This window comes from Triplophysa dalaica, chromosome 18 (assembly GCF_015846415.1).
Source record: "Triplophysa dalaica isolate WHDGS20190420 chromosome 18, ASM1584641v1, whole genome shotgun sequence".
Classification (NCBI taxonomy): domain Eukaryota; kingdom Metazoa; phylum Chordata; class Actinopteri; order Cypriniformes; family Nemacheilidae; genus Triplophysa; species Triplophysa dalaica.
In genome coordinates this window covers 5,772,863-5,788,201 of record NC_079559.1, presented here as the reverse complement: position 1 = coordinate 5,788,201, position 15,339 = coordinate 5,772,863, and the positions used below count along the sequence as shown (strand labels likewise).

General features: G+C 39.9%; 1 protein-coding gene across 1 annotated transcript in view; it reads right to left on the bottom strand.

The window, feature by feature from the left end:
* Positions 1-15,339, bottom strand: part of agbl4 (AGBL carboxypeptidase 4) — a 291,793-nt gene that overhangs the window by 3,673 nt on the left and 272,781 nt on the right. Inside the window, exons 10-11 of the mRNA XM_056772317.1 lie at positions 12,205-12,357; positions 8,629-8,791 (exon numbers count right to left, since the gene is read on the bottom strand). Of these exons, the coding sequence (XP_056628295.1) occupies positions 8,629-8,791; positions 12,205-12,357 (316 nt within the window). The remainder of the gene's footprint in view (positions 1-8,628; positions 8,792-12,204; positions 12,358-15,339) is intronic.

The following is a 15,339-nucleotide window of genomic DNA, read 5'->3' as shown; positions in this document are numbered from 1 at the left end:
TTCTAATAAATGTTAATAAAAATGTTGTTAAATAAAAATATATTATAATAGCTACTAATAATGTTTGGTAATTTAATTGGTTTTAATCAATATATCATATAAAGTCCCACTGGATACACAGCCTTTGATGTTAACATCAAAAGACTGTCTCTCCTTTTTATTTTGCTATCTATAGTTTCGTTATTTTGTGCATTCAGTATTTAAATCTTCCTTACAGTATCAAAATCCTGTTTTTGTGTTGTGACCCTACTTGAAATCACCGGTCCAGTTCCTGCCATGGTGTTACGAAATCTGGCAGAAGTTCCAGAACGTTGAGCCAAAGCCTCCACAAATCTCTCATCCGTGACATCTTTGCTTTGACCTTTTATAAAGTTTCACACTTTCCCTCTGATAAACAAAAAGTCTTCCAATGAGTAAGCGTGTGTGTTCGTGTGGTCTCGGAGCCCTGACAGAAATAGCCCGGGAACCTGCGGCGTGCAGATGGCCTCTCCACTTGTGATGTCACAACATACACATTTATAACAGGAAATATGTGATGCAAGGTCTGATGAGGAAGAGGAGGAGACTTCATCAGATTCACAGCTGCGAGAGGGACTCTCCTGCGCTCTGACTGGCGGTCGGCCAGGACCCAGCAGCAACCACAACAACCTGGAAATTGGGGGAAATGTGAGGTACTGCCAACACGTGGGAGGGCGGAATTTTCCAAAACATTCACAGTTCCACCTGGACGGTAGTCGGTAGACGAAAACCGTTGCATAATAAGAAGCCGAGAAGGTTAGGTATCTTGTGTTGTAAAATCACAACAGATAGACACTTTTTAACCCCTTTAACAATAGCTTGAATAAATATAAATGACAAATTTCCTATTTCAAGGATTTTGCAGTGTAAAGCAGCAAACATGAGGAAGTACTTTAATTCGTATCTTGAATAAATGTACCATATGAACATATGAGGATACAGCAGGCCAGATGTTTCATCGCAGCCAGTCAGTGTCATTGGTGCGTGTGAGGGTTTCATCAGCATACGCTCGGATCGTTGGATCGATTGTCGCCTTTGTTGTGACTCAAGGACGAGTCTCCGAGGATGGGAGGGAGATGGACGTTTCCATGGCCCGCAAAATAATTTGTTTACCAGAGTGTGTATCCGCACGCAGCTTTCAAACAAACGGACAATGATGCCCCAATGACAAGGAACAAGGCACCCTGGTCGAAAGCCGGCTCCGAGCTAACAAGCAGGCAAATTAGGAACAAAAGTGGCATCAATATGGTTGAGTGACAGGCCTGTCACCAGGGTGTCACAAAGTGCCAATTAACAATGCTAATTAAAACAGTAAACAAGGGCACATAAAGCACGCAGGCAGGCATTGTGTCCCCGCAGCTCAAAGTCCTAAGACCTTGTGTCCCTCTTCTGTAGGGTGAGACAGAACTACTATAGAGGGCGTGAAGGCCAAACTTGCACTCCGATAAATTTTGGAAGCGATTGTTCACCAAAAAAGTAAAACGACGTAATCAATTACTCGCCCTCAGATAAATTTCTTTGTTCTGCTAAACACAAAGGAAGATATTTGGAAGAAAGTTGTATTCCCATAGTAAGGAAAATAAATACTATGGGAGTCAACGAGGGGGCGAGATTTGCTTGTTTCGCTTTAACACTCATCTATGCATTTAATCAAGTACGTCCGTCATATACGCTTGGCAGAGGACTACCTGTTATTTTCCCCATCAGAGATGGACGAATTGCAGTGTTAATAGGAAGGAAATGACTGTGATTACCTCTGGTAAAGGGCTGAGATAAGCACTCTGGTCTAAAGTATTGGATTTAAGAGCAATGCAGAGGTACAGCTACCGGATTGGACACAGGCTGGTTGTGACTGCATCCACACAATCAAAGCCATTTCATGCCATAAAGCTCTCAAAGACCAGAACATGACTGTATCTGATGACCTCTCAAAACAATCTGCTCCACAGATAGAAAAAAGTGAGAGAGAACCTTGACCATCAAAAGTTTGTAGAACTTAACTCGCAATGGAGAACAATAAAGACAGCCGTCTCCAAACCATCAATTTAAAGAATAATCTTTTTCATTTATGAATTATATCTGACTTTGTTATTTGATGACCAGCAATATCTTTTGAATTTTATAAGTATCAGACTGTATCATTTTGTTATAAATGGTTATATTTATCAGTTTTTGCATCATTAAATACACGCTAGACAGCAGGCGAATATAACTAAAATGAAACTGAAAAATGTAGTTAAAAATGGAAATGGTGGAAAAGATTATCTTAAAGGAACAGTTCACCCAAAAATGAAAAGTCTGTATTCATTTACGCCCTAAAGTTGTTTGGTCGGATGAAAACAGGGAAAGATATTTGAAAGAATGTAGGAAAGCAAATGAACAGTTCTGGGGCACTTTTGACTATTGTATATTTTCCTACTATGGTAGTAAATGGTGGCCAAGAACTGTTTGGTTACAAGTATTCTTCCAAATATCTTTCTCTGGGTTCATCAGAACAGTGCAATTCGGAACAACTCGAGGGTGAGTAAAGAATGGAAGAATGAGTATTTTTGGGTGAACTGGCCCTTTAATACAACATTCTGCCAAACTTCTCCTTATCATATCACTTAAGATATAAAGTGTTTGGAACAACAAGCAAAACAGTGTGTGTGAATGACAGAATCATTTAAATGTGGTGCGCTATTTCAAGTTCAATCTAAATCCACTAGGCTTCTCCGTTTCTACATTCAGCTTGCGGTGTACCACTTTATATGTACGGCCCGTTCTCAAGACAGCATTGCAACATTTAAGTTGGCTGGATCCAAACTGAAGCGGCTGACATTGAAGGGCGGTGCTTGATTGAGTGGGACTTTTATAGCTTAGCCCAGGGATAACAGCTCTCTCAGTAGCCGTCTGTAGCCTAAAGGCAGTAAGAAAATGGTACAGCCGCCATAACACCGTACCGTCTCTCTCTACCCTCTCTGATGACAAAAAGTGAAAGACTTGTTAACCTGTCAGTGAGTAAAGGGCAGAAGCAAGATTATTCTGATACCTCGCAGAAACGTTCTCCATTTTATGTGTCTAGCACTAAGGTCAGAACTAATCTTTACCTAAGAAGCAAGCTTTAACCTTAACATATTATTTTGATCAAAATCCACACCCTTAATCTTGCCGTAAATGCTACCGTAATTCTTAACCCCTCATGCAGTTCATACTGTTAAGGCAGGAACATAAAAACATTACAAAAATGTAAAACCTTCTCCGTACCTACCGCGATTTCGACTGTTAACTTATGGAAATGATTTATAATTTGCTGTTGATCGAGGAAATGTCAGTTTAAGGTTATATAACTTAACATAAACACGTAAAGATGAGAAGGCAAAGTAACTTTCATTTTACGTCTCAAAGGGAAATGACAATGCAAAGGCAAAGGTCATCATTTACTCACTCTTGAGTTGCTCCAAAGTTGTACAAATGTCTTTGATCTGATGAACACACAGAAAGATATTTGGAAGAATGCTTATAACCAAACAGTTCTAGGCAACCATTGACTGCCATAGTAGGAAAAATTACAACGGTGGTCAAAAGTGCACCAGAACCGATGCTTTCCTACATCCTTCAAAATATCTTTTGTGTTCAAGAGAATTAAAAACTTTAAAAAGCAATCTTTCATACTATGGTAGTCAATAACGATTTGGTTACAAGCATTCTTCCTAATTTCTTTCTCTTGTGTTGATCAGAACAAAGAAATGAAGACATCATTTTCATTTTTGGGTGAACTGTTCCTTTAAGTGTGCAATCCCCCCCCCCCCAAAATAAAACAATCTTGGGATTTTATTTACAAGAAAGTGGGAACAATTAAATTGTGTTATCAGCGCAAAGGTAAAGTGTTTGAGTCCCAGGGAACAAACCTATTGATAAAATGTCTGCCAAATGCATAAATAAAAATATTGTAATAGGTCACAGCATGCAGGAGACAAACTGTATGCAAGTGAGGCAGTATAAAAGTATATTGTGCTTTGTAAAAATGTGTCTATACTGTGATGTATAACATTTGGGTCATTGAATTTTTTTTTTAAACAGCTGTATCTCATAAACTCACAAACTTAATTTTTCTTAAACTTTCTGGGATGGAGAGATATCAGAATAAAGTGATTTGAAAGTCACAGAGTGAGCTCCCTCCATCATTGCATCCAGCTGGGAGTTGAACGAGATCCCAGAATCACTCTGTGCTCACCTGTTTCCAAAACACACTAACTACGCTCCGTCATCAAAGTTTCTCTTCCACGTTTCAAACCGAGTTTAAAAACAGCACGACTTGAACATAAAGCGTTCCATAAACATAAACAAGGCTGTTGTTTTTTTTGGAGTAAATGACGATGCTGATTAATGGCGGTCGCAAAGATTTCCAACAAAAGTTTTATCTATAATAATTGTTTCAATAAACGGATCATTTCTTAACAACAGCTGAGGCTGTCCAACATTTAACGTAAACACGTTCAGGGCTCATCGCTCCAAAAGGTTATTTCAAAATGCTTCTTTAATGCTGTCAATCTAAATTCATCGTAAGTACCCACCAGTCGTAACCACCTGCCGGAGATTCGCATGGAGACACCTTGAAGCCACAGGCATAGTCATCTTATAACGCTTGGGGGACATTTTGACCGAGGGTTAAAATTCAGTTACAGGTTAAAAGCATCTGAGCTGTGTGTCCGTCATAAATTTCCTCAATTTTGTGAGACATTACAGGTGGGAATAAATCATTAAATGCAATAAATTATTCCTTAGTGCCACTGTTCCTATATTCCTGACATGATCTGCATGCTATAATGAGACAAGGGGGGTCATTTCACTGAAAAATCTTTTTTTGTGCAGCATTATGGAGCGTGGCGAGATCTGCAGCCAGGTGGGGCCACAGTACATTATGCATGTATGTGTGTGTGTGTGTTTACGTAGCGGGGTTAGTAAGGGTGAATGAATTCCTTTGTGGGTAATTATATTGTTGTCATTGTTTTCGTTTTTATCTGAGAGTAAAGTCATGTCTGTAAAGGTCTGTGTTGATAATTTGCACGCCTCATAGACCTGCCAGCCGTCCTGTAAATGTGACAAATTCCGGTGACCTTTTTGCCCCCAATCTCTGCACTACATGCCATGGCAAATTCCCTTTCACTACTGGAGGCTGACACCCTTAAACCTTGCTTGCCCCACACACACTTACACACACATGCCCCCCCCCCAGTTCTACAATGTAATCACCGTTGAAAAGCCATGCCATTTAATTGCAATACAAAGCTAATCTGTTTTCTTTGTGTTGGCATACTGCAAATCCTCTGGGCCCTGCCCACAAATGATGAAACAAGTATTTGTATTATTTTAAACACTTTCGAATACTTTCTTTAGTTTCTACCTTTCATTTATAGGGTTAATGAGCTACTGAAGCTAAAGGATCTTTGTCTTTTTAACAAATCAATTAGCACTTATAACTGAAACTAGACATACATAATATATAATCGGCGCCTTGAAATTTTTAGGTTCTATCTGATGTTCTTTCCCTAAAACCGAGTTATTCACATATTCTGTGACGATTTATTAACATAATTATTTTTTTTCCTCATGTTGTACACGTTTTGGGATTTTTTAGTAAGAATGCAAAAACTTTGAAGGATGTTTTCTCAAAAATAATCTGAATGCAGACAGAACCTTATAATTCGAAGGCGACGTAGTGGACATGCTGTATTGTGCAAGTCTTAGGCATGTTAGTGTTTTTACTCCAAAAATGGTTTCAAGCCAGGTATTTATATATTTTGTAATGCGTAGATTAGTTTACATTTCTGAATAGCGCTTTTGCCATTATTTGTAATTATCCACCAATTTTTGTATGCACAGGGAGTCTTACAACAGCCATGTTTGGGAAACAATTTCCTAATGACAAACTACAGCAATATAAAAAATAAAAAAGTAACTGGCTTAAAGGCGGGGTGGTTGATTTGGAAAGGTGCTAACTTTAGCCTGCTAGCACTGAAATTATAATCTCACCCTCTATGTGTAAATCACGTAACGAATTAGAAACTAAATCCATTAAATTCTTCTCGAAGCATGTACATACCTGTCCGAAAAAAAGAGATCAACAATGGTTTCGTCTTTCAGACCCATTGCCTGCCGGAGCTGTCTCCATCGTGTAAAAGCTGAACCGATTTTAATTTCGTGATCCAGACCTTTTCTCGTCACTGCTTTTTCGTTTTGTAGATTTACTTGCTGTCGGTTCCGCAGGAAAGTTTGATCGTTGCTGATTGTCCACCATTCTCCCTACATTGACACAGCGGACGTGAGCGCGCTGCAGTGCTGATGACGTTTGATGTCTGCGTGAACAGGGTGCCCAGTGGTATGCGATATTAAAAATACGTTGGCTGAAAATGTACACATGGCCAGTCACGGTGTTCGGCCAGAACGTTTCGATTGGGCAATTTTTTGGGGTCCAACGCACCTCACAGATGATATTAAAAAAAAATCTTTTGACCACATCTCTTGATTGCTTTCAGGATGTAAAGAGATTTCCAACCAACATGACAAAAAATGTTTCTGTACAGAATGTCTCACCCTGCCTTTAAAACCTTCTTTGTTTAGGGTGAAAAATACTAATAAGCCCAAGATTTTTCACAGTACGAATGTTATATTCTAGGAGCTTCTGCCAGAAAAATCCAAGCCAAGTATGCAAATTTTAATTGTGATCTAACTGTGAAAGTGTCTTCTATACAAATACACAGCAAATTATTTGCCATCTTGATGTGGATTCTATGCAGCGCAAAAAACATTACCGTATAATAAATCGCTTACAGATCCGGGCCCTCTCCCAGGATCTTGTTCGTAAGATTGCTTACCTTTAGATGAAAACTCACCAAAACATTCAAACAGGCCGGGCTTTACTGAACAGCATCCCATAGTGACATCTTTCTCTTTGTTTGCTTGTTCTTTTTTTCCACATGAGTAATAAATTGCACAGCCTTCGAACACAGCCCACAATCAGCTTTAACCTCTCGCTACTTCACGGCACAGCTGTTTTAAGAGATGGGAAAGCTGTTTCAAGGAGACAGGCTTCACAAGTAAGTTATGACTCTTTCCAGTGTGCTATAAATTGCCTTTTTTGTTGTTTCTATCTTTCCCATGTCACTAAGGGAAATAATCTACAGGGCTGCGGAGTAATTCTACATGGATGGGTTTCCTATTATCAGGGTTTGGAAGGCTGGGCCTTGTAGATGACAACCCAGTGAAGCAGCCGGCGAGCGGAGAGAAACGGTTAAAGCAGCGAGAACTTACAGCATCAGTCAACGGCTTTACTCCCCGCTCTGAGATAAACACCCAACAAATAAATAAATTAATGCAAGCGGTGACTGTAAATATGAACATCTAGCAGGTGCCCAGAAAGGGGTGAAACTGCACACAACTGTATGCAAACAAAGACCAGGGTGTTAAGATGGTAAATCATTGATACAAAAATAAAACAAATATTAAGATCAAACCATGTGTAAAGCACTTGTTTTTCTAAAGTAACAACGTCCGCCTCATTTCACAAGTCAACATTCCTGACACGCAACCTTTCCTATCGCTAGAGGGCACTTAAGCTACACATATCTCTGCATGGGTTTGCACAAAGACGCCTTTTGGCTCATAGAAGTCATCGCTGAGCAGCTTTCAACCTCAGATTCAGATATGAATCTGCTCACGGTCCAAAAAAATAAAAGCATCCACCGTTTCCCAAAAGCTTTTGGGTTCAGCATAGCTGGAGACAGTATAATCTTACAAATGTATTTGACTCCTGTTGGTGTTTGCACAGAAGGGGCTTGTAGAGCAAGGAAATCTTCAACCTTTAGAGGCACAACAGTGACCTCATTCCCTTTGAAATAAGCCGTCATTTTGTAAAGGAACAATTGCATTATCTATTTACACACACAGCACACATGGACACACTATCCTATCACACTCCATCGACACAACAACACAGCATATCGACACACTTCTGTTGGCCAGCCGATCACGTATCTAACAGACAGCCGGCAAACGCTTGCTTTCTGATAATGATTACCAGAATAATTAAGAGATCAATAGGCAAGCATCGCTCCCGGTAAATAAGGGGATGGAGCTGTACGACTGGCGTGCAGCCGTAGCGCAGTGGAGAGAGCAGAGCTTCAATACAGTGACATTATCACCCAAGCCTATATTATTGAACTGAGACGCCACCCTAGTACGCTGCCTGCTCTGACTACATTGGCGAGATCATTTCAGAGAGTGAGACAGCAGCCACATTGGCTTTTGTCTAGAGGTTTAGCATCGATTCGGGGAAATCGGGTCTTTACACCAGCCGTATGTTCCTCAAGAGGGGTAAAATTCGATGGAAATGGAGCTCTCGATCACTCTAGGTAGAACAAGTCTCCTCGGGGAAGACACATAGTAACCGGTTGTTTGCTCATCACTGTTTGGCTTACTCTTAACAAACCGACACACTAACAACCAAGGATCTATAATACCTGGGCCAGCGAAAAGATCCGCCTACATAGAAATCATCACGTATTTACAAATGTTGCGGTTAATAATATGTTATTGGTCACATTTGGACAAAATTTGTATAAAGGATACAGCTGTCTTCAGTGTACGGCACAGGTGAGGTACTTCCTGCCGTCAGGTAACTGTAGAAGGAGACCTCCAACGTGTAGCAGTAAGATGTGTCGTCCAATAGGCCACCAAGAAACCGCCGACCGGTGCCGGCCTTGACCATATCACGATTAAATGATGTACTGGACTACAGAGGACCAAGATGAGGGCCAGAGAGATAAACAGAATAGAATGATTCCCATAATTCACACATTATAGTGACATAAATGTATAGGCAATTCAAGCATTCTTCAAGCATCAAGACTTTTGAGGTCAAAACCTGAAATATAAACTCTCAGAGAATGGGCCAATAAACTGTACTGTATTTAACCATTTGTTTATATTTTCCTAAACTCTTGTTGATGGAGTCCAGACATCAGGAAAAATATCAGTCTACATGTTTTCTAATTAAGATAATGGAAATGTAAGTTTGGGATTTGACCCTATACACACCATTTTTGAAAGATGACATTGTACTTCTGCAAATTGTAAAATGCACAAAACAGAAGCAATTTATTTCTCTAAAATGTATATATATAACATTTTAAAATAATTTACTATAAGTTTATTTAATGAAAAGAAATAAGTATTTAATTAACAAATTAACTTTTTAATATATACTTTTTGATGAATTCTAATCGAATAATATTTGAGTTACTCAGATTTACTTAATTTTTTATTTACATTTAATTCATTTAAAAAGGGCAATTAATTGATTTTCACAGCTTTAAAATATACCATTTTTTAGTGTAACATGTTTCACCCCCAAAAATTGAGCAAATCACAGTTAAACATTTTAGAGGGATGGCCTTCAGAGAACACAAAATAATATTACTATTTTATATTTACATGTGCTCATTTATGAGGAATATGGATATGGATTTGACAATTCTGAGAGCAGCACTATGGAAAATCATACTTTAAAACTAAAAAAGCATTCTCAAAATCTCAAGAAAAACCTCCCATGGGTATTTAAACCACAAATATTGACTTCAGAGCTATGAGTATTGTGAAAAACTTCTATGACAAACTTAAACGCCCATTCCATTCCATTTTCTACCGCTTACTTAAACGCCCATATATTATATAAATGACAAAACAAAACAGAAACCATTTTCTCATACAGTAGACTCACAGAGAGAAAGCAATTGATTTGATTATGGAATAACAAATTATGGATTGCATTGGGTCTGCCTTATAATTTATGCCGCTTTGTCCATTACACAAGTGCTTAAGTACCCTGGCAACTTTTCTCACTTTTCTTGGAGTCGTGTGCTTGCTTACGCTGCACTATCTGCCAGTTTCTGTGCCTTTCTGCAGCTCAGCTATAACGGCTGGTAAATGTTTGCTCTACCCAGAAAAGGTGACTGATCTGGTGTCAGCGTGACGTGAAGCTGGTGGCTAAGCACAGTTGAGACATGATGCTCTCCAGAGGCAGCTCTCCCTCAATATGCTGCATGAACTTTGCGATGCTTGTGTGCTGAATAGGCAGAGAAGAGGGGGCAACGTGCCAGCTGGGGACCTGTCCTCTGTGCCTTCTTGACACCATACGCACACACTTATCCAAGAATACACAAAACAAGCTCACAACAATGATTGAGAATGTTTTGCCATCCTCATGTAGTGCTTCCGTATAAAGCAAAAAGTAATTTTTTTGTAATTTACAAAAGAAACAAAGCTGAGTAAATGATGGCAGAACTTTCATATTCAGGTGAACTGATCCTCCAAAACATCCCGCACCAACCGCGATAGATGCAAAAGGCAAAGCTTACCCTTAAATTCCAAACACACAACACAAACAGCATTTACAGAGGATCATTAATAACGTGCTGACATTTTTCTGTGAGGCAGAGAATGGTCACGGGCTGCGAAAAGCAGCTCTTTGTGTAAGTACGAGAAAAGTCTGCGAGCTCTAGATGGGTGACTGAGCAGTAAAGGTTAGTCTGCTGCCCGTATTCTGCGGGCGGAGCCGCTGAAATGTCACACTTGCAGCATGCTGAAGGTCATTGTTGGAGAAACCGTATGCTGACAAAGAAAACGACACAGAGCGTTGGGCCGCAGGGAGGGGAGGGTGGGTCTCCACAATGGGACCCTCATTGGAGTAAAACTTGAAGTAGGCAAAATATAGTGTTGAGAGACTCTCACACATCTTTCTCACCCACCCAACAGAAAACAAGCCTCTATCTGTCCATTTTCTTTCAGTTATGAATCTACCTAGCTGTCATTGAACCATCAAGCTGTTTTCCATTGTCTATCCGATTTTTTGTTCATCTATATGCATATACATATATATATATACATATAAATATTCATCAATATACATTATCATCATAATAAAACAAAACCAGTGAAACCCCCTGGAATAATGGTTGAAACCGTAAAGGTTAATTCGAGATGAATAGAGTAACAATGAGTGCAATTGAGCAGGAAGACACATCAATCCAAACAAATCCACTGCATACTAAGAAAAATAACCATGTAAACAAACAAAGCAAACAAAGACCGACCCTTTTAATTCAAGCGGTCCCACTTTGAAAAAGAAAAACTGTATTTTTTTTAATAAATACAGCTTTCAATAGGCATCAAATATCGAAGATGCATTATCGCTACGAAGGTGCATACACACGGACCGCTCATGCATCTTCTCAGTCGCTTATAAGCGAAAAATCATCGGCATGCTGTTCTCGGCTCAGCCAACAGCTTCAGTGTGGCAAATGGTTTAAGTGTCTCCGTTCCGGTCTTATAGACATCTCATCAGCAATATTGAGTCTGCTTATTGTCTTGCTCTGCAGAATTGAAAAGGTTACTTGCCATCACCTGGAAAAATAGACCACGTTGATGCGCCTCATCTTGAAAACAAAAAAAATTCTAATTTATGGGGCGTATTGAATTTTTGGAGAAAATACCAATAACACTTTCCACGGGGCATTTGCTAATGAGTATAAAGCTGAAAGGCTAACCGTGATGAAAATCCATTAAGATTTTGCTTCGCAGAAAAAAATAAGGAACAGAGTAAGAGTAATAGTAAAATGGTGTGTCATTTCTAATTTTCAGATTTAAGATGGACATAAAACATAATGCAAGTACTCTACGATCTTGACAATTCAACTTTAAACATTAAAGCTCACAAGTTTTGGATTTTATTATTTTATATTATAAATATTGGCATTTCTCGACTAGAAAGAAAATCCCAGCAAGAAGTACAACTGTGTTCCTCTCCGTGTGTTTTTTACCACAGTAGTCACATTTTTGGACATTCTTTAACGCACTCTAAAGTATAATGTAAATATCATTACATGAATAATGGAAATGGTAGTATATATGCAGGAACCAGATAATATTACCATAGTACCTAACTGTCTCATAGTACTGCCGTATTACTTTTTTAATAAGGACTCAGTTGGTATATTAAGGTATACAACAGCAATATTAAGGTACAAAATATAGCTATAGCATCAACATTTATAATCTGCAAAAACAGGTGCTCTAAGGCAGCAGTATTTCTAGTGTATAGAAGTGCAGGGGAGCATTATATTAGATTCAGTACATTCTGGGACTCACAAGAGAGAAGTCAGGTGCGTTGTGGCACAGTAGTCGAGGAAAAACGGCCTGTCTCTGCACCCTCTCCTCTTCCTCAAAGACATTACCGTACATGAAGCCATTCATCATGGTGGAGTGGGCGTGGACATCGATGTAGAACTCCAAACTCACTTTCTGTAAAACAGACCGAGCGAGACAGAATGAGTAACGGAGTGGATGGAGAACCAAGAACCATGATGATGTCAAAAACCTGACACATGTCAATTTGAATATCCACACACACAAAGGAGACTTCAAATAAAAATAGCATAAGTGTATACAATTCAGTCATGCATGATACAGGCTACTATATGCTTTCGTTGTACAGAAAAACATGCTCCAAAATCTCAATTGTGTGCGCAAAAGTCAGGAAGTCAAAACGGTGTTAAAGGAGCAGTTCACTTCAAAATGATCCCCCATTGACTTTTCATAGTGGAAAAGTTTCATAGTTTTTTTTAGTGAACTACTCCTTTAACATACAGGCAGGGAGACAAGATGACAAGAATCAAAAACAAGCAAAAGCAAACACTATACACAAACTATAGCGTGGTTTCACATCACTGATGCTCAGACTGCAGAAATAAGCACAGCATTATTCATCCCAATCCTCCAAAAGAGCAACGACACTCCTGGGTGTTTTATAGAACAGCTGTCACAACTGCCACGGTTTAGAGGGATTAATTCATGTTCCTGAGTCAGCAGGCGATATAGACACGCCTTGTGGCCTCATCCGGGGGCCTCAGATCAGGCGTTTTAATGCAAAATAAATGATTATGAACCTGGAAACCCATGCAATAATATTTGTCAGCAACACAGTCCAGGTAGTGAAGTGACGTCTCAAACATCGTAACAAAGAAAATGGGAGAGAAAGCAAACTAACTGTGCTGAAAGTAAAAAAATGAATAACTGGGACTGTAAATGTGTGGAAGTGTTTCTCTCCTCGGAAAAGCCCACAGTCCTGAAAGTGATGCTGCGAGAAAGGAACAGCCTTTTAGATACGCCCCCTCTTGTGCCACCCACGTGCCATTTTGGCTCTCTGTTCTCTCAGTCACAGTCTGGCAGCACTCTGGCGCAGGAAACTGTCGCTCCGTGTACAGCTGTACCGTCTCCATCATGGCTGCCACATCATTAAGCCGGCGCTTGGCGAGATGATGAGAGAGACACTCATGTGTTGTTTTGTGTTGAAGGACGATCACGCTGTCTAGCGGAACAAGGTATTGACGCGTGGAGGGGTGCTGTTTGACGCGCCGCTGCGCGTGCGTGTGGAAACGTGTGTGGGTGAGAGAGTGTGAGTCACAGCACTTCAGTGATAAAGCATGAGAAGGAGCATCCTGCTATGCCTATCTATAGAGCGCCAAAGTAATGGCCATTTTGTTTGAGGTTGCCGTTTATCCCTCTCTATCGGTTGTGTACCTTGTAAGCGTCAGATGCAGGCATAATAGGCCCCACTCCTCTACCCTTTTACCCCTCCCTCTCTTTTTTCTATCTCTCTATATACACCACATCTGTGCCAAACCCTCTCTCTTCATTACACATTCCGAAGCGCACCTCGAATCCTGCGGGTCGCCAGGAGGAGGTAAAGCAGAAAAAAGAAAGAGAGAGAAATATCAGGAGTTAGAGACCAAGAGAGAAAGAGAGAGAGGTGGGGGGGGTGGATCGGGCAGCACCCGGTGCTTGAAATTCCGCTCACAGCCAAAGCAATTTCCTTGTGAGCGCAGGGCTGTCAGGCCTCTGATGGCAGGCGGTGAAATATGGTGGCTGTGAGTGGGGCGGCTGTACGCATGCCAGTCTGATGGATGGAGCCCGCAAGGAAAAGGGAGAAACAACACACAGACAAAAAAGAGGAGAGAGAGAGAGAGAGAGAGAGAGAGGTGCACTGGTCATTGTTGAGGAAGCTCCTTGCAGGGTTTCCCAGACAGTTTAATTATACTTAACTAAAAGTACATCAAACAAAAACATTTTTAATAACCAAAAACATTTATTTTTAATAACAATATAGTCGACTACTGTACATTAAAAACGAAATATAATGAAAAACGTACATTAAACTCAAACTAAGACGCTTTAAATCTTCTCTCTTGAATTCCTTTTATCATTAAAGTGGTCGCGGACAAGTGTCTTTGGTGTGTTATAAGCTGCATATGCATGTGTTTTACACGTAAAATTGCAAAAATGAAAGTGTCGGAACAAAAAATGCATTCTTTCTTAAAGCAAATGCTCACCCAGACCTGCCTGAAATGCCTTGTGTAACCACACCCCCACAAATCCACGTCAGTTCGTGGTACGATTTGACTAAGACCGCCCAAATGTATACGCAAGTAAGGTGGGCGTACCTGTCAGTACAATTGCTTAAGAACCTGATGTCCCAAATATGGTTAGAAGCAGTACAATTCCGCCATACGCTTGCAGTATTCGAACCAATCACTACGCACTGGTTAACTGGCCAATCATAGCGCACCTCGCTTTTCAGGGTGATGAGCTTTGTTAAAAATCCACACGTTTTAATGAGGCGGGGAAAGGGGAGTTTCAAAAATGTACGGTATGCGGAAAATACAGCATTTTTTTTACCTTAAATCATGTATACACATTGCGTTAAATCTAAAACTATCGACTTTAAGTACATTTTGTTTACAATTTTGATACAACTACAATCTCAAATTAAAAAAATAAAAGTTCTTCATGATGCCATACCAAGAACCATTCAGCCCAAATGGTTCTTGGTTCTACGGCATTGCTGTGAAGAATCTTTTGTGGCACCTTTTTAACAAATATTTAGAAACTACAAAACATTGATCAAACAGTTAGAAAGAACTAAACAAAGGATTTTTTTAAAGATTTATAACTACAATGACCCTGTTCCCTGAGTTCGGGAGGCTCAAATCGTCCTGATAATTGCTATGCATTACAAAATCAGGGCGGAGAAGATAAATGCACACACACACACGCACATGCAGACACACACACTCTTGACCTTTTCTGTTGCTCAAAGAGATGCTTAAGTTTACATGCCGTGTAATGGCACTACACGCATGAAGTACCATGTTCCTTAAGCAAGGTTCGTTTGCTTGTTTTGCTCCGCTAACAACATAATTAAGAGCGGAAATGAAATTTTCAGCC